The sequence below is a fragment of the Nerophis ophidion genome, linkage group LG08 (genome assembly GCF_033978795.1).
Source record: "Nerophis ophidion isolate RoL-2023_Sa linkage group LG08, RoL_Noph_v1.0, whole genome shotgun sequence".
Lineage (NCBI taxonomy): Eukaryota > Metazoa > Chordata > Actinopteri > Syngnathiformes > Syngnathidae > Nerophis > Nerophis ophidion.
In genome coordinates this window covers 73,541,118-73,566,949 of record NC_084618.1, presented here as the reverse complement: position 1 = coordinate 73,566,949, position 25,832 = coordinate 73,541,118, and the positions used below count along the sequence as shown (strand labels likewise).

General features: G+C 42.4%; 1 protein-coding gene across 1 annotated transcript; it reads left to right on the top strand.

The window, feature by feature from the left end:
* Positions 1-5,479: 5,479 nt before the first annotated feature.
* crygmxl2 (crystallin, gamma MX, like 2) lies at positions 5,480-25,563 on the top strand. The gene is made up of 5 exons (XM_061909845.1): positions 5,480-5,580; positions 15,311-15,553; positions 19,222-19,485; positions 24,763-25,005; positions 25,091-25,563. The coding sequence occupies exons 1-5, from the start codon at positions 5,572-5,574 to the stop codon at positions 25,364-25,366; spliced, it is 1,035 nt and encodes a 344-aa protein (XP_061765829.1). The 5' UTR covers positions 5,480-5,571; the 3' UTR covers positions 25,367-25,563.
* The last annotated feature ends 269 nt before the right edge of the window (positions 25,564-25,832 follow it).

The following is a 25,832-nucleotide window of genomic DNA, read 5'->3' as shown; positions in this document are numbered from 1 at the left end:
GTATATATATATATATATATATATATATATATATATATATATATATATATATCCATCCATCCATCCATCATCTTCTGCTTATCCGAGGTCGGGTCGCGGGGGCAGCAGCCTAAGCAGGGAAGCCCAGACTTCCCTATCTCCAGCCACTTCGTCTAGCTCTTCCCGGGGGATCCCGAGGCGTTCCCAGGCCAGCCGGGAGACATAGTCTTCCCAACGTGTCTTGGGTCTTCCCCGTGGCCTCCTACCAGCTGGACGTGCCCTAAACACCTCCCTCGGGAGGCGTTTGAGTGACATCCTGACCAGATGCCCGAACCACCTCATCTGGCTCCTCTCCATGTGGAGGAGCAGCGGCTTTACGTTGAGTTCCTCCCGGATGGCAGAGCTTCTCACCCTATCTCTAAGGGAGAGCCCCGCCACACGGCGGAGGAAACTCATTTCGGCCGCTTGTACCCGTGATCTTATCCTTTCGGTCATGACCCAAAGCTCATGACCATAGGTGAGGATGGGAACGTAGATCGACCGGTAAATTGAGAGCTTTGCCTTCCGGCTCAGCTCCTTCTTCACCACAACGGATCGGTACAACGTCCGCATTACTGAAGACGCTGCACCGATCCGCCTGTCGATCTCACGATCCACTCGTGAACAAGACTCCTAGGTACTTGAACTCCTCCACTTGGGGCAGGGTCTCCTCCCCAACCCGGAGATGGCACTCCACCCTTATATATATATATATATATATATATATATATATATATATATATATATATATATATATATATATATATATATACACACACACATATATATACATGTATATATACATGTGTGTATGTATATATATATATATATATATATATACATACACATATATATATAAATGGCTATCCTTAATGCCTATCCTTTATATCTTAAAGTAGGAAGTGGGTTAGCGTTGGGTTTGTTCTGTTTTTGTTTATTAGAGTGATTAATATTTGTGATTTTTGTAAACAAAAGCAGCCAAGAGGATTTTTTTTTATAGCTTGTAACATGTTTCGAAAAGGTTTTATTATAATAACAAATCATAAATTACAAGAATCGAATCAGAATCAAATTGTCACCCCAAAAATCAGAATCGAATTGTGAGTTGCCCAAGGATCCCTTCCGCTATTGTCTGTATGCACCGTGCCGATCTTCCCTTCACACTTTGCAACAGAATGGACTATTGTCTTTTGGTCCAACAACAACAAAAAGAGAGAAAGGGGGCGCCGGCTCTTTATCCCCATAAAAGGCAAAAGGATGACCTTTCTGGCATCAGGCTGTGGGGGCCGAAAGGGGAGGGAGGGCTTTGGGGGCACACAATGCATTTTGTACAAAGATGCCCTCAACCTTTGCTTTTATTCAAAGACCACTTGTGTGCACGCATATGAAACGCTTGTGTCTGGCATCACCGCTGCAGGCTATGGACACAAAAACAAAGACAACACATCACAGTAGATTATATCAACAACACAAATCTTACCAAAGTAGTAAGGACACCTAACCCTGAAAAACACGACAACCAATGAAACCAAAATCTGTCACAACAAGCACCCTGACTGTCTGCTGTTTATTTTATGAGACACACACACCACATGGTGGCACTGTTAAAGCTACTATACGCCTAGATCAGGGGTCGGCAACACGCGGCTCTTTGGCCACTCTGATGTGGCTCAGTTGCATAATCGCCAACCCCCCGATTATTTCGGGAGGTTTCCAGGTTTTGGTACCTCTCCCGGAAATCACCCAGGGCTAACGTTTTCCGATTTTCACCCGGACTACAACATTGAGTGCGTGCCGTGATGGCTATACTTTTAACGTCCTGTAAAACATGTCATCGCGCCCGCTATCTGCGTGCCGGCCGGACGCATGCATTTTGCAAGGCATACTTGATCAACAGCCATACAGGTTACATTGAAGGTTGTGATATAAACAACTTTAACACTCTTACTAATATGCGCCATGCAGCCCTAACTCTTCCTGGCTACATTATACACCCCCGTCAGGAATAGTTAGGGCTGCATGGGATTCTGGGTATTTGTTCTGTTGTATTTATGTCGTGTTACAGTGAGGATGTTCTCCCGAAAAGTGTTTGTCATTCTTCTTTGGTGTGGGTTCACAGTGTGGTGCATATTAGTAAGAGTGTTAAAGTTGTTTATATCACAACCTTCAGTGTGACCTGTATGGCTGTTGAACAACTGTGCCTTGCAGTCGTGCACGTGTGTCTGCGGAAGCCACGTATAACATGTTACTGAGCTGGCAAGCCGTTTGTACATATTTTAGAAGGCGTCAAAGACATTGCTTTCATAGCACGCCATTATTATTGTTATCTGGGTGAACATCAGTAGATATTTGCGAGAAAAGTTGCTATGGGAATTCAGAACCTCACGGAAAATTTGGGAGGGTTGGCAAGTGTAATGCTGTCAAGCGGCATTCATATAAAACTCGCGGGCCGCACTAACATTAAATTTTCTTATCAAGGTGCGGGCCGCGTGTCTGAGACCCCTGGTTAACACATAGCACAAAGCAAAAAAAAAAAAAAAAACTCTTTATGCAGTGTTATTTTCTTTTTAAATTTCATAAGAGTTTTGTGGCTCCCATTTTTTTTCTTTATTTTGTGAAACGGGTCAAAATGGCTCTTTGAGTGGTAAAGGTTGCCTAGATGGTGCTCACGTTTGAACAGGCATTACATTCCGCCCTCTTCCGGGTTCGACCATGTAAGCAAGAGATAAAAGGATAACGTTACGTTGTAAAATGTTTGGAAGAACGTATGTCATGATCCGTTGCCCGGATCATGTTTTCTTTAGTTTTTGACTCGCTCAGTTTTGTTTTCAGCACCCCTGGGTTTGTGTTTTAGTTGTCATTGGTGCTGATTAGTTTCACCTGCCTCTGATTAGGGTTCGGGACGCTCCCTTGCTCCTGGGCAGTAATCAGATATCTACTTATTCCTGTTTTTCGCCACACACGGGCTGGCTGTCTTGTTTGCTGTAAGCAACAAGTTAGGTTTGTGTATATCTTGCTTTTAGTGCCTATGCCTGTTTATCTTTGGATTCCTGTGCTAAGTTTCGCCTTAGCTCCCCGTGCTATTGGCACGCTTGTTTGTATTTTTGAATGATTTGTGAGAATAAATCAGCATCTTACCTGCACCTTGCCTCCCGAGTTCCTGCTGCAATTTGGGAGAACGATCCGTACAGTAAAATGTGGCGCCGATCACTTTTGTAAATGTGAGAAATATACACATTAATTTGCTAAATTTGTTCTTTCTGTCACTACACGATTGGTACCAGAAGACATGATCAGTTTACGCATGCGCGAAGACTCTACATCACTTCCTGTTAACTTGTTTTACAGAAGTTATGTTCGTATCTTACCATGAATTGATTAACGTGGACCCCGACTTAAGCAAGTTGAGAAACTTATTGGGGTGTTACCATTTAGTGGTCAATTGTACGGAATATGTACTGTACTGTGCAATCTACTAATAAAAGTTTCAATCAATCAATCAGTCTTAAATGGCAAAGAAATCGCAAATACGCACAAATTAGAATGAGATTTACTGTTTATCATTCACAATCCTTAAGTAAGACAAGAACACAAATTCTTGGCTTTATTAATGCATTCAAAATCGTAAATAAAGAGCTAACAATTGAGTCAACAGATCGAGGGTTGTCTGTTGGAACCCATTATACCCTCTAAATAACATCCAGAAACCGCCAAATATACACCATTTACATGTCATGACCTGAAATTTAACCAAATATGAGTGATATTGTTTGGATAAGCGCCAACCCAGACGGCCTTTTTTAGCAGCATTGATAGCAGTGAGCTAATGCTAGCTTACGCTTCTATTGTTGATGTCAGGTTCAAACACCAAACGATCTATTAAACAAGACAAGAAGCAAGGAATCAAACAGAGACAGGATTCAATTTAGCTCATGAGGAGAGCGCGTGTGGACCTGCACCCTCGTAATGTGTCACCCCGCTGCTCTGAGGAAAGGGTTCCACACGCTTCCTCATTATTTGGGCATTTTTTGATTACATAGCTGCAGCTGCTTCTAATGGGAGTGGGTCGTAAACCGCTGCTGCACTGGGTCATAAAGAGTTCAAACAATAAGGTGCTTGGAGCGGTGTCAGGTTTGCCCCCTTCTCTGCTTGTAGATTTCGGTTCCTTCCTGTAGCAGTCCAATAGATCAAAGAAACCGACACCTCCACGGCGCATTGCATCGGACAAAGTGGAGGTTTTCAAGCCGTCCGCCTTTTGCTTGATAAACAAGTTGTGTGATAACTTATAAACATTTTTTTTCCGACAGTTGACATAAACAATACTCAAACTTGGTAAAAGTAAATTGTGGATTACATTCCATGCATCTCTCAGCTGGTAGTAGACAAATGTGGCCATAGACCGAGAGGCTGGTCGACTTTGACTACCCGCGTGACGGTGAAAAAGACAAACAAGATGCTAGTTGCGGCAACTTTTTGAGGATTGGTATTGAATCGTCATCCAAACGGTATTATGTGAGCATCTCGTCAATTGGCATCCCAGCGAGAGTGGAAATTTTACAGTAAATGTTTGTTTTATCATGGTTTATTTTGGTTAGTTTTGCACCCATTGTTTATTGTCTTATAGTCTTTGTGTATGCCTGTACTGATCAGGTCTTCCGGTATCGATCGGGTATCTCAAACCACTAATAATATGCAAGCCATCGGTAGTGTTCTTTTATTTTTGGATTGGATCCTTGAATTGCCGCAGGGCATATAGTATGCGCCTGCCTTGAATTACTGCCGGGTCAAACTCGCTTCCCAAAATAATTAGCGCATGCTTAGTATCACCGCCTGGTCAAACTCGTGATGTCACGAGTGACACTTCCCCTGTCATAATTTTCAGAATGTAAGAGGCCGATTTCAATTCCGGCAATTTGAAATCGCATAAAGGGAAGAAGATTAAGAGCTATTCAGTAGGATTTAAGGTCCAAGCCTACATCACAGTCAAATTTTTACTGTATACCTTTGGTAAGTGCCGGAGTGAGAAAAGGTTTTAAAATAATTAGTGCATGCTTACTTTTACCGCATGCCTTTGGTAAGCGCGGGAGTGAGAAGAGGTTTTAAATTAGCGCCCCGGCGGCAATTCAAGGAAATACGGTATATGTTTTTTGGTATTGCAGCTTTAGCAATTTAAAGGGAATGTCTTTACCTTTCTCACACAGCTCAAAATCATACTAACACGACTGCCAGATAAAATGAAGCCAAAGTGCAGGCACAAAAACCCAACAATAAGTGGGCATTTTCCAGAAATATAAATGTGAAAATCACGTTTTAACGCTTTGTTGTTTGGAGGCGCCTAAAAGCCCTTTGTCCTTTTTTTTTTTTTTTTTTTTTTTTTTTTTTGCCGTAACAGGCTGCGTCACATGGTCAACACAGATCAGCACAAGCGGCGTTTGTGCGCTCCTTTCTATAGGTAACCTCTAGCAGAGAGTGGGTAAGGCAGCATTGTGGGACAAAAAGGGGCCCGAGGTATAAAAGGTGGTGTAAAGTGTGTGGGCTCACATCCATCTGACCATGGGAAAGGTATGAACTCACACGCTTGGTTTGGGACTACTCCTCGTGCTTATTTGCTCGTTAGATTAGATTTTTTTTTTATTTTTTTTTTTTAATCGTGTTTCCATATAGAACGCAAAGCAACAATGGTGGACCACAACACTGTTGTTGTGTTTGCACGATATAGAAAATATACTATTGGCAGCCGATAGGCAGGGGTGTCCAAACTTTTTGACTAAAGGCCGCATTGGGCTAAAAAAAATCTGGTCTATATAATGATTTAATATCATATATAACTGGATATTAGGAGTATGTGAAAGTTCAACTTCTACCTTGTTTACTTCCGTGACAATCTCCTTAAAGTTGTGTAATCGAGCAGAAATATCACGCGGCTAAATTGCGGCAAATATGGATAAGTGTGGCGAGTGTTTTGCTTTTTCCCATCATGCTTTGTAAAGGGTTTAAATGGGTGAAATCTTGAATTTTTTATGGTGCATGGGATTTTTTTTTATAATGTCCACAAAGTTCAGTGAGCAGGTTGTGTTATGCGTGACCACCATGTTTGTTGGATTTTTTTTTTCACCATGACTAGGGAAAGTTGTTTGCATTGGGTCATATATCTAAATGCTGTGCTTTCATGTCATTGATCCGAACTGCTCATGTTGTCCACTAGATGGCGGCATAAAAGCAGTATCCATCCATTTTCACAAATATTCTTCGTCGAAAAAACAGAAGCTAAAATGAAGAATTAAATTCAAATGTATTTATTATTCTTTACAATAAAAAAAAATAGATTTAAATTGTCAGGAAAGAAGAGGAAGGAATTTAAAAGGTAAAAAGGTATATGTGTTTAAAAATCCTAAAATCTTTTTTAAGGTTGTATTTTTTCTCTAAAATTGTCTTTCTGAAAGTTTTAAGAAGCAAAATAAAAAAATAAATGAATTTATTTAAACAAGTGAAGACCATCCATCCATCCATTTTCTACCGCTTATTCCCTTTCGGGGTCGCGGTGGGCGCTAGTGCCTATCTCAGCTACAATTGGGCGGAAGTCAGGGTACACCCTGGACAAGTCGCCACCTCATCACAAGGCCAACACAGATAGACAGACAACATTCACACTCACATTCACACACTAGGGCCAATTTAGTGTTGCCAATCAACCTATCCCCAGGTGCATGTCTTTGGAAGTGGGAGGAAGCCGGAGTACCCTGAGGGAAAAGCAGTATCAATACTTTCAAATTAGTAAAACAAACCATATCTCTCCGTGGATGGGATTCTTTTATCAAACAATTGAGGCCTTGCAGGCCATATTAAAGAATTTTGTGGACAGCACTTGGCCCGCGAGCCGTAATTTTGACCCCTTTGTATAGCGTTTTTGATATTAGTCTTATATTGTGAGACATTCTAGCTATGTCCCACAAATTTACAATGTAGCATCCTCACTAGCAGGCTTCAAAATCACTGGTTATCAGCATCATGGCGGAAAATTAACTGTGTTTCTTACAAGTATTATTATCACTGGAGGACAAGGAATAGCTAAACATGATACAATACACACCTTAGCAGCGCACATTAAAAAATAGCTAAGATAGAGCTATTGAATATAAACAGAGGTGGGCGGATCGATACAGATATCAACATTATTGATTGATACTTTTATTAGTAGTTTGCACAGTACAGTACATATTCCGTACAATTGACCAGTAAATGGTAACACCCGAATAAGTTTTTCAACTTGTTTAAGTCGGGGTCCACGTTAATCAATTCATGGTACAAATATATACTATCAGCATAATACAGTCATCACACAAGTTAATCATCATAGTATGTACATTTAATTATTTACATTATTTACAATCCGGGGGGTGGGATGAGGAGCTTTGGTTGATATCAGTACTTCAGTCATCAACAATTGCATCAACAGAGAAATGTGGACATTGAAACAGTGTAGGTCTTATTTAGTAGGATATGTACAGCCAGCAGAGAACATAGTGAGTTTAGATAGCATAAGAACAAGTACATTAGAAGTACATTTGAGTTGTTTATAATCCAGGGAGATGGGATGTGAATGGAGGAGGGTATTAGTAAAGTGTTGAAGTTGCCTGGAGGTGTTGTTTTAGAGCGGTTTTGAAGGAATATAGAGATGCACTTACTTTTACACCTGTTGGGAGTGCATTCCACATTGATGTGGCATAGAAAGAGAATGAGTTAAGACCTTTGTTAGATCGGAATCTGGGTTTAACGTGGTTTGTGGAGCTCCCCCTGGTGTTGTGGTTATGGCGGTCATTTACGTTAAGGAAGTAGTTGGACATGTACTTCGGTATCAGGGAGGTGTAGCGGATTTTATAGACTAGGCTCAGTGCAAGTTGTTTGACTCTGTCCTCCACCCTGAGCCAGCCCACTTTGGAGAAGTGGGTTGGATTGAGGTGTGATCTGGGGTGGAGGTCTAAAAGTAACCGGATTAGCTTATTCTGGGATGTTTGGAGTCTAGATTTGAGGGTTTTGGAGGTGCTGGGGTACCAGGAGGTGCAAGCGTAATCGAAACTTGGTATTGATACCAAGTGCCTGATCTACAAGGGCCTTGTTCACACTGCAGGTCAATTCTAATTTTTTTTTGCCCAAAGCGACCTAGATCGGATTTTTTCATGTCAGTGTGAACAGTGCAGTTCCACATTTTTCGTATAGGACCCAGGCCTCGACTGTGGAAATAAATCGCAATCAGGTAACTTTCATCCAACCAGAACGCCATCAAAAAAAAGCAATAAGCATCATAATTATTCGGCAACATAGACGGTTACAAAAAAGTTGACAACGTAGCAAAGAAACGGGGGGAAACTATTACGTTTTAGGAACTTGCTTGAAAGTTCCACCACTCCTGTTTTTGACTGCTCCCCCACAGACACGCTCTTCAAGCAGACATGGGAGCAAAATATTCCGTCAAACTACCAGAGCCAAAATACTTGTCCTCCTCCTACATAATCTTCTACGCGCAATAATTTGACTTAGAAAATGTTGCCTTTGACAGGGGTGTCCAAACTATTTCCACTGAGGGCCGCACAGTGAGAAATGAAATCGTGCGGGGGCCATTGTGATATTTTTCATTTTTAAACCCATTGAGGCGCCATTAGTGATAGAAAATAAATCTTTTTTTTTTTCTCTTACTTTCAAGCCTTAAATATCTATAGATCGACTTAAGTTGTATCCGTTGCCGTAAAGTTTTTTTCTTTTTCATGTTGTATGCCCTTTTTCCCACAGATTAAACCCTGTTGCAATATTTTCCCCAATGCTTTTTTAAAAATGTTATATTTGATGTGAAGTAATTGGACCCTTAGGTAAAAAAAAACACTGCTTTTGATTAATAAATTTTTTTTAAAGGGGAACATTATCACAATTTCAAAAGGGTTAAAAACAATAAAAATCAGTTCCCAGTGGCTTGTTGTATTTTTTGAAGTTTTTTTCAAAATTTTACCGGTCTCGGAATATCCCTAAATAAAGCTTTAAAGTGCCTTATTTTCGCTCTCTGCGAAGACACTGGCCATTTCCCTGTGACGTCACACAGTGGCTGCCGATGTAAACAAACAATGGGAATTCCACAGCAAGATATAGTGACATTAGCTCGGATTCAAACTCGGATTTCAGCGAATTAAGCGATTCAACAGATTACGCATGTATTGAAACAGATGGTTGGAGTATGAAAATATTGAAGAAGAAACTGAAGCTATTGAGCGAATAGCTATTGACGCTATTCATAGCCATAGCATGGGCGAATAGCTGTGTTAGCATCGCCGGTAAAATGTGCGGACCAAACGATCAGGACTTTCGCATCTCGGGTCACTGGAGCAACTTAAATCCGTCGATTGGTAAGTGTTTTTTTCGCATTAAATGTGGGTGGAAGGAAACGTAATATAGTTGCAAATGCATCTACAGGTTATCCATACATCTCTGTGCCATGTCTGCCTTAGCATCGCCGGTAAAATGTGGAGACACTCCCTTTACATTCAATGGGGGTCTGGCGGCAGACACTTTCGCATCTTGGGGCCAGTGGTGCAACTTGAATCCCTCCCTGTTAGTGTTGTTACAACCTCGGACAACACACCGACGAGGCATGATGTCTCCAAGGTTCCAAAAAATAGTCAAAAAAACGGAAAATAACAGAGCTGAGACCCGGTGTTTGTAATGTGTTGAAAATGAAAATCGGCGACGTCACATTCTGACGTCATCGTCTCCAGCGCGATAAACAGAAAGGCGTTTAATTTGCCAAAATTCACCCATTTAGAGTTCGTAAATCGGTTAAAAAAATAGATGGTCTTTTTTCTGCACCATCAAGGTATATATTGACGCTTACATAGGTCTGGTGATAATGTTCCCCTTTAACAACCACAGTTAAAAAAAATCAAACAAACTGTCTAAAACATGCATTGTTCCATCGATAACGTGACATCTAGTGCACACACTTACAGTCAATTAGTACGTATATATATATATATATATATATATATATATATATATATATATATATATATATATATATATACAGTGGGGCAAAGAAGTATTTAGTCAGCCACCGATTGTGCAAGTTCTCCCACTTAAATGATGACAGAGGTCTGTAATTTTCATCATAGGTACACTTTAACTGTGAGAGACAGAATGTGAAAAAAAAATCCAGATATTCACATTGTAGGAATTTTAAAGAATTTATTCGTAAATTATGGTGGAAAATAAGTATTTGGCCAACCATTCAAAGCTCTCACTGATGGAAGAAGGTTTTGGCTCAAAATCTCACGATACATGGCCCCATTCATTCTTTCCTTAACGCTGATCAATCGTCCTGTCCCCTTAGCAGAAAAACAGCCACAAAGCATGATGTTTCCATCCCCATGCTTCACAGTAGTTATGGTGTTCTTGGGATGCAACTCGGTATTCTTCTTCCTCCAAACTTGACGAGTTATGTCATATAAATATGATTCCCTTCACTTCACTTCTGCCTGAATGCAGCAGAGATAGGGACAAGCGGTAGGAAATGGATGAAAGTTGTGACGTTGATTTGACTATTGAAATTTGGTCATTTCCCAACCGATATCCTACAACAGTGGTTCTCAAATGGGGGTACGTGTACCCCTGGGTGTACTTGAAGGTATGCCAAGGGGTACGTGAGATTTTTTAAAAATATGTTAAAAGAATAGCAACAATTCAAAAATCCTTTATATATATATTTATTGAATAAAACTTCAACAAAATATGAATGTAAGTTCATAAACTGTGAAAAGAAATACAACAATGCAATATTCAGTGTTGACAGCTAGATTTTTTGTGGACATGTTCCATAAATATTGATGTCAAAGATTTATTTTTTTGTGAAGAAATGTTTCGAATGAATCCAGATGGATCTCTATTACAATCCCCAAAGAGGGCACTTTAAGTTGATGATTACTTCTATGTGTAGAAATCTTTATTTTTTATAATTGAATCAATTGTTTATTTTTCAACAAGGTTTTAGTTATTTTTATATCTTTTTTTCCAAATAGTTCAAGAAAGACCACCAGAAATGAGCAATATTTTGCACTGTTATACGATTGAATAAATCAGAAACTGATGACATAGTGCTGTATTTTACTTCTTTATCTCTTTTTTTCAACCACAAATGCTTTGCTCTGATTAGGGGGTACTTGAATTAAAAAAATGTTCACAGGGGGTACATCACTGAAAAAAGGTTGAGAACCACTGTCCAACAACACAAATACAACGTTAAAACAACATGCTTTACTGAAGACGTGTATTAAATATCAGGTTGTGACGTTGATTTGACCATTGAAATTCGGTCATTTCCCAACCATAACGTGGATCTTAGTTTGGACACCAACGTTGTCTCAATTTACAAATACAAATATTGATTGATTAATTGCAACTTTTATTCGTAGATTGCACAGTACAGTACATATTCCGTACAATTGACCACTAAATGGCAACACCCCAATAAGTTTTTCAACTTGTTTAAGTCGGGGTCCACATTAATCAATTCATGGTAAGATACGAACATAACTGCCCTAAAACAAGTTAACAGGAAGTGATGTAGAGTCTTCGCGCATGCGTAAACTGATCATGTCTTCTGGTACCGATCGCGTAGTGACAGAAAGAACAAATTTAGCAAATTAATGTGTATATTTCTCACATTTACAAAAGTGATCGGCGCCGCATTTTACTGTACGGATCGTTCTCCCAAATTGCAGCAGGAACACGGGAGGCAAAGTGCAGGTAAGATGCTGATTTATTCACACAAATCATACAAAAATACAAACAAGCGTGCCAATAGCACGGGGAGCTAAGGCGAAACTTAGCACAGGAATCCAAAGATAAACAGGCATAGGCACTAAAAGCAAGATATACACAAACCTAACTTGTTGCTTACAGCAAACAAGACGGCCAGCCCGTGTGTGGCGAAAAACAGGAATAAGTAGATATATGATTACTGCCCAGGAGCAAGTGGGCGTCCCGAACCCTAATCAGAGGCAGGTGAAACTAATCAGCACCAATGACAACTAAAACACAAACCCAGGGGTGCTGAAAACAGAACTGAGGGAGTCAACAACTAAAGAAAACATGATCCGGGCAACGGATCATGACATACGTTCTTCTAAACAGTTTACAACGTAACGTTATCCTTTTTATCTGTTGCTTACATGGTCGAACCCGGAAAAGGGTGGGATACAATGCCTGTTCAAACGTGAGCACCATCTAGACATATAGTAGCTTTAACAGCGCCACCATGTGGTGTATGTGTCTCATAAAATAAACAGCACACAGTCAGGGTGCTTGTGGTGACAGATTTTGGTTTCATTGGTAGTCGTGTTTTTTAGGGTAAGGTGTCCTTACTACTTTGGTAAGATTTGTGTTGTTGATATAATCTACAGCAGGGGTCACCAACCTTTTTGAAACCAAGAGCTACTTCTTGGGTACTGATTCATGCGAAGGGCTACCAGTTTGATACACACTTCAATAAATTGCCAGAAATAGCCAATTTGCTCAATTTACCTTTAATAAATAAATCTATGTATATATGTATTAAAAAAAAAAAGGGTATTTCTGTCTGTCATTCCGCCGTACATTTTTTTTCCTTTTACGGAAGGTTTTTTGTTAAGAATAAATTATGTAAAAACCTTTAATTGAACGATTTAAAAGAGGAAAAAATGGGGAAAAAAAGAAAATTAAATTCTGAAACATAGTTTATCTTCAATTTCGACTCTTTAAAATTCAAAATACAACCAAAAAAAAGAAGAGAAAAACTAGCTAATTCGAATCTTTTTGAAAAAATAAAAAAAAATAATTTATGGAATATTACTAGTAATTTTTCCTGATTAGAATTAATTTTAGAATTTTGATGACATGTTTTAAATAGGTTAAAATCCAATCTGCATTTTGTTAGACTATATAACAAATTGGACCAAGCTATATTTCTAACAAAGACAAATCATTATTTCTTCTAGATTTTTCAGAGCAAAAAATGTAAAAGAAATTCAAAAGACTTTGAAATAAGATTTAAATTTGATTCTAAAGATTTTCTAGATTTGCCAGATTAATTTTTTTTAAATTTTAATCATAAGTTTCAATAAATATTTCACAAATATTCTTTGTCGAAAAAACAGAAGCTAAAATGAAGAATTAAATTAAAATGTATTTATTATTCTTTACATTAAAAAAAATAGATTTAAATTGTCAGGAAAGAAGAGGAAGGAATTTAAAAGGTAAAAAGGTGTATGTGTTTAAAAATCCTAAAATCTTTTTTAAGGTTGTATTTTTTCTCTAAAATTGTCTTTCTGAAAGTTTTAAGAAGCAAAATAAAAAAATAAATGAATTTATTTAAACAAGTGAAGACCATCCATCCATCCATTTACTACCACTTATTCCCTTTCGGTCACGGGGGGAGCTGGCGCCTATCTCAGCTACAATCGGGCGGAAGGCAGGGTACACCCTGGACAAGTCGCCGCCTCATCGCAGGGCCAACACAGATAGACAGACAACATTCACACTCACATTCACACACTGGGGCCAATTTAGTGTTGCCAATCAACCTATCCCCAGGTGCATGTCTTTGGAAGTGGGACGAAGCCGGAGTACCCGGAGGGAACCCACGCATTCACGGGGAGAACATGCAAACTCCACACAGAAAGATCCCGAGCCTGGATTTGAACCCAGGACTGCAGGAACTTCGTATTGTGAGGCAGACGCACTAACCCCTCTCCCACCGTGAAGCCCCAAGTGAAGACCAAGTCTTGAAAATATTTTCTTGGATTTTCAAATTCTATTTGAGTTTTGTCTCCCTTAGAATTAAAAATGTCGAGCAAAGTGAGACCAGCTTGATAGTAAATAAATACAATTTAAAAAATAGAGGCAGCTCACTGGTAAGTGCTGCTATTTGGGCTATTTTTAGAACAGGCCAGCGGGCGACTCATCTGGTCCTTACGGGCACCGCGTTGGGGACCCCTGATCTACAGCGATGAGTTGTCCTTGTTTTGTGTCCATAGTCGGGGGTCCACGTAAGTCAATTGATGGTAACAATGCAGCGTTGTTTCAAAGTCAGTTTTGAAGGACATGTACGTGTAATATGGGCTTCACGGTGGAAGAGGGGTTAGTGCGTCTGCCTCACAATACGAAGTTCCTGCAGTCCTGGGTTCAAATCCAGGCTCGGGATCTTTCTGTGTGGAGTTTGCATGTTCTCCCCGTGAATGCGTGGGTTCCCTCCGAGTACTCCGGCTTCCTCCCACTTCCAAAGACATGCACCTGGGGATAGGTTGATTGGCAACACTAAATTGGCCCTAGTGTGTGAATGTGAGTGTGAATGTTGTCTGTCTATCTGTGTTGGCCCTGTGATGAGGTGGCGACTTGTCCAGGGTGTACCCCGCCTTCCGCCCGATTGTAGCTGAGATAGGCGCCAGCGCCCCCCGCGACCGCAAAAAGGGAATAAGCGGTAGAAAATGGATGGATGGATGGATTCTTCGTGGAAAAAACACAAGTTAAAATGAAGAATTAAATTAAAATGTGTTTATTATTCTTTACAATAAGATTTTTTTAATTTAAATTGTCAGGAAAGAAGAGGAAGGAATTTAAAAGGTAAAAAGGTATATGTGTTTAAAAATCCTAAAATCATTTTTAAGGTTGTATTTTTTCTCTAAAATTGTCTTTCTGAAACTTTTAAGAAGCAAAATAAAAAAATAAAGGAATTTACTTAAACAAGTGAAGACCAAGTCTTTAAAATATTTTCTTGGATTTTCAAATTCTATTTGAGTTTTGTCTCTCTTAGAATTAAAAATGTCGAGCAAAGTGAGACCAGCTTGTTAGTAAATAAATACAATTTAAAAAATAGAGGCAGCTCACTGGTAAGTGCTGCTATTTGGGCTATTTTTAGAACTGGCCAGCGGGCGACTCATCTGGTCCTTACGGGCACCGCGTTGGGGACCCCTGATCTACAGTGATGAGTTGTCCTTGTTTTGTGTCCATAGTCGGGGGTCCACGTAAGTCAATTGATGGTAACAATGCAGCGTTGTTTCAAAGTCAGTTTTGAAGGACATGTACGTGTAATCAATGTTGTATCAATGTCTCGTGCCTGCTGGGCTGGTAGTTTCTTTCCTATGTTCAACCCTGGATCTATTGGTACAGCTAATGTGTTGTCATATCGTTGGACCTGTGATTGCTTATTCAAAGCAGAGCAGTGCCCCCTACAGCTCATTTAAGGAATAACAATCAACGGTCCCTCTTCTCCTTCAAGATCGTCTTCTACGAAGGCCGCAACTTCCAGGGCCGCCACTGGGAGTGCAGCAGCGACTGCGCGGACACCTTCCGGCACTTCAGCTGCTGCAACTCGGTCCGGGTGAGCGGCGGTCACTGGGTGGCCTACGAGAAGGCCAACTACTCGGGCTACCAGTACATCCTCAGCCCGGGAGAGTACCCCGACCACCGCACCTGGATGGGCTTCAACGACTGCATCCGCTCCTGCCAGATGTTCCCCCCCGTAAGTCAATCAAACCGACAGCTTGGACCGCGAGTCCCGCCGCGCGCGCTCGGCTCACCTTGCACATCAAATGCCGCCTTTTCAAAATGGATGTCAATCACGGCCGCCTTTTGATTCCATTTAGAGATCCTTTTGGCAGGTCAGAGCATGAAAGGCTTGGCTGCGAGGCCCACAAGGAGAAGCAGTCAGCCTTTAAAAGGAATATCATACAACCCCATAAGACTCGGTGCCTTCATTCTAATTCCGCTAATCACACGCTCAGGGCTTCTGGCACTTTTCCAGACGGGGGTGTGATGATGATGATGATAATAATGCAAAAAAAAAAAGAAAAAAAATCTCAACTTCTGTCACGCCCCCTAAGAGTTGTTGCTCATCTGTTGCTGCTTAAAGGAAGCCAGCGCTCCCTTGAATTTAAAGTGGAAGATCATCTCAGGGCAAAGAGTTGACAAAGTGGAGTTTAACCCTACTTGCCAACATTCACGATTTTCCGGGCGACTCTCGAATTTCAGTGCCCCTCCCGAAAATCTCCCGGGGCAACCATTCTCCTGAATTTCCCCCGATTTTCAATATTGGGGGCGTGCCTTTAAGGCACTGCATTTAGCGTCCTCTACAAACTGTCGTCACGTCTGCTTTTCCACCATACAAACAGCATGTGGGCACATAATATATGCGGCTTTTACACACACACACACACACACACATGAGTGAACACAAGCATACTTGATCAATAGCCATACAGGTCACACTGAGGGTGGCCGTATAAACAACTTTAACACTGTTATCAATCAATCAATCAATGTTTACTTATATAGCCCTAAATCACTAGTGTCTCAAAGGGCTGCACAAACCACCACGACATCCTCGGTAGGCCCACATAAGGGCAAGGAAAACTCACACCCAGTGGGACATCGGTGACAATAATGACCCAGTGGGACGTCGGTGACAATGATGACTATGGGAACCTTGGAGAGGAGGAAAGCAATGGATGTCGAGCGGGTCTAACATGATACTGTGAAAGTTCAATCCATAATGGATCCAACACAGTCGCGAGAGTCCAGTCCAAAGCGGATCCAACACAGCAGCGAGAGTCCCGTTCACAGCGGAGCCAGCAGGAAACCATCCCAAGCGGAGGCGGATCAGCAGCGCAGAGATGTCCCCAGCCGATACACAGGCAAGCAGTACATGGCCACCGGATCGGACCGGACCCCCTCCACAGGGGAGAGTGGGACATAGAAGAAAAAGAAAAGAAACAGCAGATCAACTGGTCTAAAAAGGGAGTCTATTTAAAGGCTAGAGTATACAAATGGTTTTAAGGTGAGACTTAAATGCTTCTACTGAGGTGGCATCTCGAACTGTTACCGGGAGGGCATTCCAGAGTACTGGAGCCCGAACGGAAAACGCTCTATAGCCCGCAGACTTTTTTTGGGCTTTGGGAATCACTAACAAGCCGGAGTCCTTTGAACGCAGATTTCTTGCCGGGACATATGGTACAATACAATCACTGTAACACTGTTACTAATATGCGCCACACTGTGAACCCACACCATAACAAGAATGACAAACACATTTCGGGAGAACATCCGCACCGTAACACAAAATAAACCAGCAGAACAAATACCCAGAAACCCATGCAGCACTAACTCTACGCTACAATATACACCCCCGCTACCACCAAACATCACCCACCCACCCCATTAAACAATAAAAAAAACAAATAACGGTTTGAATTGGTCCAGGTTATCGGGGACTGTTATTACTGACGGACAGGTGTCCCGGTGTCACTGCAGGCAGGCACGTAAGAAAACCCTCGTCTCCGTGGCAACGTCTCTGTCGCTTTCACTCATTTGCCGCTTTTCCACTAACGCAGGGGTAGGCAACTTAGAACGTTGAAAGCATACTTGTCAACCTTGAGACCTCCGATTCCTAGAGGTGGGGGGAGGAGTGGGGGGGCTTGGGCGGGGGTGGGGCAGAGACGTGGTTGGGGGCGTGGTTTGGGCAGGGGCGTGGTTACGAGGGGAGGAGTACAATTCACCAACTCGAGTATTTCATACATATTTCATATATACATATAAATATATATATATATATATATATATATATATATATATGTGTGTGTGTGTATGAAATACTTGACTTTCAGTGAATTCTAGCTATATATATTTATTCTATTACATATATAAATAAAATAAATAGTTGAATTTCAGACTGCACCTATCAAATACACAGTAATAAAAATACAGTTGTTCTACTAACTGTACTGTGTTTGCTGGTTACTAAAAAAAACAAAAAAACACTTACCTTTCACTAATTGAGTAACCTTTGTTCTGCAATTTTGCATACTGGCGAGAGTCACTTGCCGTCAGGTGCACAACACCACATAAATCGTTGGCCAATCAAAAGCAACCCCATAACGCTGTAGCCAACATTCACCAGGAGATGGCAACAGACAACATAGAATCACTCTAAGACAGACGGCGTCACCATGGCTGTAACTTCATCGTTCTTCTGCTTTGTCTCCTTGTGTGTGCAGTTTTCTATTAAAATCCGTAGATGTTGTAACGTGATTGGGCAGGCAAGCTGTTTATATAACAGGAAAGCGGACGTGCAAACAGGCCGTCCCCACTCATGTCCGCATGGAGCTAGAGGGGGCGTGGCCTCTAGCTCCGGCTGAATTTCGGAAGATTTTCGGGAGAAAATTTCTTCCGGGAGGTTTTCGGGAGAGGCGCTGAATTTCGTGAGTCTCCCGGAAAATCCGGGAGGGTTGGCAAGTATGGTTGAAAGAGCCATTTTGGACCCAAATAACACAACGCTGTCAAGCGCCAGTCATATAAAACTCACGGGCTGCACTAACATTAAACTTTCATATTTTGCCGATTGTATTGTACCATATGTCCCGGCAAGAAATCTGCGTTCAAAGGACTCCGGCTTGTTAGTGATTCCCAAAGCCCAAAAAAAGTCTGCGGGCTATAGAGCGTTTTCCGTTCGGGCTCCAGTACTCTGGAATGCCCTCCCGGTAACAGTTCGAGATGCGACCTCAGTAGAAGCATTTAAGTCTCACCTTGAAACTCATTTGTATACTCTAGCCTTTAAATAGACTCCCTTTTTAGACCAGTTGATCTGCTGTTTCTTTTCTTTTCTTTTTCTTCTATGTCCCACTCTCCCCTGTGGAGGGGGTCCGGTCCGATCCGGTGGCCATGTACTGCTTGCCTGTGTATCGGCTGGGGACATCTCTGCGCTGCTGATCCGCCTCCGCTTGGGATGGTTTCCTGCTGGCTCCGCTGTGAACGGGACTCTCGCTGCTGTGTTGGATCCGCTTTGGACTGGACTCTCGCGACTGTGTTGGATCCATTATGGATTGAACTTTCACAGTATCATGTTAGACCCGCTCGACATCCATTGCTTTCCTCCTCTCTAAGGTTCTCATAGTCATTATTGTCACCGATGTCCCACTGGGTGTGAGTTTTCCTTGCCCTTATGTGGGCCTACCGAGGATGTCGTGGTGGTTTGTGCAGCCCTTTGAGACACTAGTGATTTAGGGCTATATAAGTAAACATTGATTGATTGATTGATTGATATTAAGGTGGGGGCTGCAAAAAAACATCTCGCGGGCCGCGTGTCTGAGACCCCTGGTTTAGCCCAATCACATAATCCCAATGTTGCCTTCCTAGTACCGAGGATCCTACAAGATGAGGATCTACAACCGGCCGGACATGGCGGGACAAGCCATGGAGTTCATGGACGACTGCCCCGACCTCTATGACCGCTTCCGCTCCCACGACATCTACTCCTGCAACATCATGGAGGGTTACTGGGTCTTCTACGAGCACCCCAACTACCGGGGACGCCAGTACTTCCTGCGGCCGGGCGAGTACAGGGCCTGCGGCGACTGGGGCTGCCACCAACCCATGGTGGGCTCGCTCCGCAGGATGAAGGCCCTCAATTAAAGTGAAACGTCACATTAAACTAATCATGTTGGAATGGTCTGACTTGTTTGGGTTATTTCACAAAATTGAAACAAAAATCAGCCGTCCAGGGTTTTGCAACATCATCAACGAGCCTTTTCGGGCGCTGCTCTTTTTGTGGAAAGTGCAGCGGTACAGTATTTCACGCAGCGTTTAGCAGAGACAAAGCGGCCGCTTGGTCGTCGTCAGGCAGTCTGCTGACGCGGCGAATCTTTGTTTGTCGTCGCTCTATAAAGCCAGCGAGGTCTATAAAGAGGCCTGACCGGACCTCGCATTGGTTCTGACCGCAGCGAAACACAAAGACAATGAGCAAGGTAAGTGTGCTAACTACAACCTTCACTCTGCTTTTTGTAGCTTTTGATCCTTGTCTGCTGTAAAGTCTGATTTGTCTTGTTTTGGGGGGGCGGCATAGCTCGGTTGGTAGAGTGGCCGTGCCAGCAACGTGAGGGTTGCAGGTTCGATTCCCGCTTCCGCCATTCTAGTCACTGCCGTTGTGTCCTTGGGCAAGGCACTTTACCCACCTGCTCCCAGTGCCACCCACACTGGTTTAAATGTAACTTAGATATTGGGTTTCACTATGTAAAGCACTTTGAGTCACTAGAGAAAAGCGCTATATAAATGTAATTCACTTCACTTCACTTGTTTTTATTACCGTATTTTCCGGACCATAGGGCACACCGGATTATAAGCTCCAATGCCGATGAATGGTCTATTTTCAATTTTTTTTCCCATATATAAGGCGCACCAGATTATAGAACAAATTAAAGGAGTCATATATATATATATATATATATATTTTTTTTTTTTTTTTTTTTTTTTTTAATGTAAAAAACTTCCTTGTGGTCTTTATAACATGTAATGGTGGTTATTTGCTCAACATTTTGCATGATTTATATTTTACAGATCATGTTCAAGCCGCTTCAGGATGCTTCCGTTTTGTGGGCGGTCTTATTTACCGTACATGGCTTAACTTCGGCAACGTCTTCTCCCCGTCATATTTGTTTTAGCGGTGTAGCGTGCAAGGACAGTAGTGGAAGAAGTGTCAAAAGATGGAGCTAACTGTTTTAAAGACATTCAGACTTTACTTAAATCGGTCACGGAGCAGCATATCCTCATACGCCGGAAATGTGTCCCATGAAAAACCGTCCGACCGCAACTCTCTAATAACTAAAGTTCCTTGGGTGAATAATATAAACTCACTATACCGGTATGTTTTAGCGGTTTCATGGCAGATATAAGTAGGAACTTTACAGTACTTTATATTAGAAATGGCAACAGCGGAGGATGAATGTCCCATAACAAGAAGGTAGCTTATCGACTACGGCGTCGCCACGGACTAATAATGTGGACGTGCGCAATTTTTCAGTACTAATGCAGATCCCAAATTACAGATCAGCAGGTACCAGAATGTAAGAAAAGTTGCTTTTGCATAATATTGCGAAACAAAACGCCAGATAATATGTCTTAACTTAAACACACACCATGATAATACTCGTATGTTGAAGCACGGCTTTATAGCTTACCAAAGTCGTACTAAAACATTTTGTTAGATTTTTAAGCGCCGTGTGTAATGTTCTGTTTTCAATGGAACATGTAAAATGTTGATGTTGTTTACTTGAGTTATATTGCAGTCTACACATATCTCTTGTGTGTGACTGACATTATATTGCAGTCGACACATATCTCTGATGTTTGACTGCCATCTACTAGTGACACTTATCATTACACTATGTACCAAATAAAATAGCTTTGAGGTCGGTAAGCAAAACCAGAATTATTTCTTACAAGTTTTGAGGGGAAAAATTATTTTAAGTGCGCCTTACAGTCTGGAAAATATGGTACAAATTGTTTATATTGAACGACCAATTCTACAACTAAATGTTAACTTGTTGTTGTTGTTCATTTGTTGTGTTTGCGTCAACGTAGTGCCTAAAATATTTGATAAGTTGACATATCAACTTAATATCCAAACTCAAGTATGTTTTTATATTCTGTAATGTTTTGCGTACATGATGTTCAGGACAGGCCGAGAGTGTGGTTTAGTTCATTAGGGTAGCCTGATCTCGAGCCCTAACCTAACTCTAGCCCCAATTTTGGCCTTCACACTAACCCTAAACATGACTGGAGCCCTGACTCTAGCTCTAACCCGCAACATAGCAGTGTTCAGTATATGTTTATTCCGCTGAATGCAAATCCTTATTTTAACCCTGCCTTTAGCCCAAACCATAGCCTTATATCTGGCTCTAACAGTAGGCCTTAAAGGGACACTGCACTTTTGGGGGAATTTTGCCTCATTCATTATGAATTTAATATTCTAAATATTGAATAAATGTGATCAAAAGTCCGCTTTTCATTTCCGCCTTTGAAGCCATTAAAAAACATGCAGCTTTAGTGTCGTCCTCGCAAGTTTCAGGTCCTAAATGGCTGTCAAAAAGTACCAACTTGTTGGAATACCTACTCAGACGTCTTCTGTCCAGGTTAAATGCGTGATTTATGATCTACAAAAAACTTTCAGGGAAGCGAGGAAGCAGCAGACCAATGGATGATGTAAACATAGACGCGGAAGTGATTACGGCGCCACTATAAATAGTTTGTCTGCGTTAGCGCTCATGATGAAAATATCACTAATACTTGGTTAATATTTGAGTCATGAAATGTAGATGGAGTAATGTTTGCGCTTTTTGAATGGTTATTTATCGGATGTTATGGGCGGAATAGTGAAGTTCCCATTGGCTCAGCTGTAAGCGGACTTTTTTTTACGTGTATTTAATAAAAAAATCCATCTGTCATGTCTTTCATAATGATTGTGAATGATAGGCAAAATTCCAGAAAAAAGGGCAGTTCCCCTTTAACCCTAGTCTTAACCTATGACCAAGCCTTGAACACTAGCCTTAATTCTAGTACTAGCCCTATCCTAAACCAAGTCTAATCGTTTGCCTATTTCTTGCCCCAAACCTAATCTTATACCTAAAGCCAGCCTAAGCCCCAACTCTAAATCTGTCCCTAACCCCAGAACTATTCCCAACTCTTCGGCAAGCCCGAAGCCCATAACCCTAGTGCTACCCCAAGCTCTGACCTTGGCCCCAGCTTTTGCACTTGCCTAAAACTAATCTTAAATCCAACCCTAAACATAACTGTAGTCCTGACCGTAGCCTTAATCACTAACAATAGAACGGACAAATCATATTGTAACCATACGCATTTTCAAAATAAACACCATAACCACAAACATTCTTCAAATGCTATCTTTAAATTTAATGCTAACTCTAAACCTAACCATAGCCTTTTTCCATGAATTGATGACCGTGGACCCCGACTTAAACAAGTTGAAAAACTTATTCGGGTGATACCATTTAGTGGTCAATTGTACGGAATATGTACTGTACTGTGCAATCTACTAATAAAAGTTTCAATCAATCAATCTGTCTCTAACAGTAGTCCTTAAAAAAAAAGTCAAAGTCTTAAACACTAACCCTAATTCTAGTACTCGCTCTTTACCAAACCAAGTTAGTGCTCGGCCTTAAAGTAGACTAAACCCCAACTATAAATCTAACCTTAACCCCAAACCTATCCCAACACTCTGCTAAACCTGAACTCTAACCCTGACCCCAAATCTAGCAATACTTTCAACCAACTTTAGATCTGGCCCAAAATCTATCAATTTCATATCGCAAGCTAACCTACAGGAACTCTAAATCAAAATTGCTAGTCTTAGTCCCAAATTTACCCCTAAATCAAGACCTAAATATATGAACTCTATATCCATCCATCCATCATCTTCCGCTTATCCGAGGTCGGGTCGCGGGGGCAACAGCCTAAGCAGGGAAACCCAGACTTCCCTCTCCCCAGCCACTTCGTCTAGCTCTTCCCGGGGGATCCCGAGGCGTTCCCAGGCCAGCCGGGAGATATAGTCTTCCCAACGTGTCCTGGGTCTTCCCCTTGGCCTCCTACCGGTTGGACGTGCCCTAAACACCTCCCTAGGGAGGCGTTCGGGTGGCATGCTGACCAGATGCCCGAACCACCTCATCTGGCTCCTCTCGATGTGGAGGAGCAGCGGCTTTACTTTGAGTTCCTCCCGGATGGCAGAGCTTCTCACCCTATCTCTAAGGGAGAGCCCCGCCACACGGCGGAGGAAACTCATTTCGGCCGCTTGTACCCGTGATCTTATCCTTTCGGTCATGACCCAAAGCTCATGACCATAGGTGAGGATGGGAACGTAGATCGACCGGTAAATTGAGAGCTTTGCCTTCCGGCTCAGCTCCTTCTTCACCACAATGGATCGGTACAACGTCCGCATTACTGAAGACGCCGCACCGATCCTCCTGTCGATCTCACGATCCACTCTTCCCTCACTCGTGAACAAGACTCCTAGGTACTTGAACTCCTCCACTTGGGGCAGGGTCTCCTCCCCAACCCGGAGATGGCATTCCACCCTTTTCCGGGCAAGAACCATGGACTCGGACTTGGAGGTGCTGATTCTCATTCCGGTCGCTTCACACTCGGCTGCGAACCGATCCAGCGAGAGCTGAAGATCCCGGTCAGATGAAGCCATCAGGACCACATCATCTGCAAAAAGCAGAGACCTAATCCTGCGGTTACCAAACCGGAACCCCTCAACGCCTTGACTGCGCCTTGAAATTCTGTCCATAAAAGTTATGAACAGAATGGGTGACAAAGGACAGCCTTGGCGGAGTCCAACCCTCACTGGAAATGTGTTCGACTTACTGCCGGCAATGCGGACCAAGCTCTGGCACTGATCATACAGGGAGCGGACCGCCACAATAAGACAGTCCGAGACCCCATACTCTCTGAGCACTCCCCACAGGACTTCCCGAGGGACACGGTCGAATGCCTTCTCCAAGTCCACAAAGCACATGTAGACTGGTTGGGCAAACTCCCATGTACCCTCAAGAACCCTGCCGAGAGTATAGAGAATTCTATATATCAAGCTATATCCCTTGCTCTAACTTCAGTTCTAATCTTAGTCCTAACTCTAGTCCAAAATCTTAACATTCCTTGTATCAAGCTGTAACCCTAGCGCTAACTCCAACTCTGGTCTTTGATTTTACTCTACCCTTATCTCCAACTCGACCCGAATCCTATCCCTAGACCTAAGTCTAGCCCGAGTGCTATAACCCTATAAGTCTCACCAGACCCTAAACTCTTACAGGCTATACCTAATTCTACATCATTCCCTGCGGTCCAGTTTCTTTCTTAGCATGTCTGTTTGACGGTTTTCCCACATAGATTATATTCTACGAGGACCGCAACTTCAAGGGCCGTCACTACGAGTGCAAAAGTGACTGCCCGGAAATGCAGAACTACTTCAGCCGCTGCAACTCGATACGCGTGGAGAGCGGCTGCTGGGTGGCCTACGAGAAGCCCAACTACGGCGGCTACCAGTACATGCTGCACAAGGGTGACTACCCCGACTACCAGCGCTGGGCCGGCTTCAACGACTGCATCCGCTCCTGCCGCATGGTTCCACCCGTGAGTTTTAGTGCTTATCTGTTGGAACGTTTTCTCCCGCAAAGCCCTGTGTAACAGTTTTTGACCTCAATATCAAAACTTTCAGTACAACGGCAGCTACAGGATGAAGATCTTCGAGCGCTCCGATTTCGGCGGCCAGAACATGGAGCTAATAGAAGACTGCCCCGATCTGAACGAGCGCTTCCACACCCACGACATCTCCTCCGTCAACGTGATGGAGGGGTACTGGATGCTGCACGAGCACCCCAACTACAAGGGGCGCCAGTACTTCCTGCGCCCCGGCGAGTACCGCAGACACAGCGAGTGGGGCAGCGCCAGTCCTACCATCGGCTCTCTGAGGCGCGTCACCGAGGTCAATTGATTCCAAATGTATTTATTTTTACCCTGACTGAGCGTTTGCACCCTTCTGTTCCTAAAACCTGCCATGTTTTACTGCAGTCTTTCTTGTAATCTGTGTTTTGTAGTCCAGTATTGTCGCCACCCAAACCAGTTGCCAGTACATCTTCGGGCAAAACAGCCCTACTGGAATCACAACAAATAATAAAAAACTTCATAAAAGTCAACTTGCTGTTAATTGAAATCCATCCATCAATCCATTTTCTACCGCTTAGTCCCTTTGGAGTCGCGGGGGTCGCTGGTGCTACAATCGGGCGGAAGGCTGTACACCCTGGACAAGTGCCAACTTTTTCGAAATATTAGGACCAGTTCGAGATGCTACCTCAGTAGAAGCATTTAAGTCTCATCTTAAAACTCATCTGTATACTCTAGCCTTTAAATAGACCTCCTTTTTAGACCAGTTGATCTGCCGCTTCTTTTCTTTCTCCTAT

What these genes read in the sequence shown, in the direction of transcription:
- crygmxl2 (XM_061909845.1), top strand. An exon ending in GCTCGCTCCGCAGGATGAAG is followed by an intron (nt 19,486 to 24,762) that starts GCCCTCAATTAA and finishes TTTCCCACATAG; the next exon opens with ATTATATTCTACGAGGACCG. An exon ending in CCTGCCGCATGGTTCCACCC is followed by an intron (nt 25,006 to 25,090) that starts GTGAGTTTTAGT and finishes CAAAACTTTCAG; the next exon opens with TACAACGGCAGCTACAGGAT.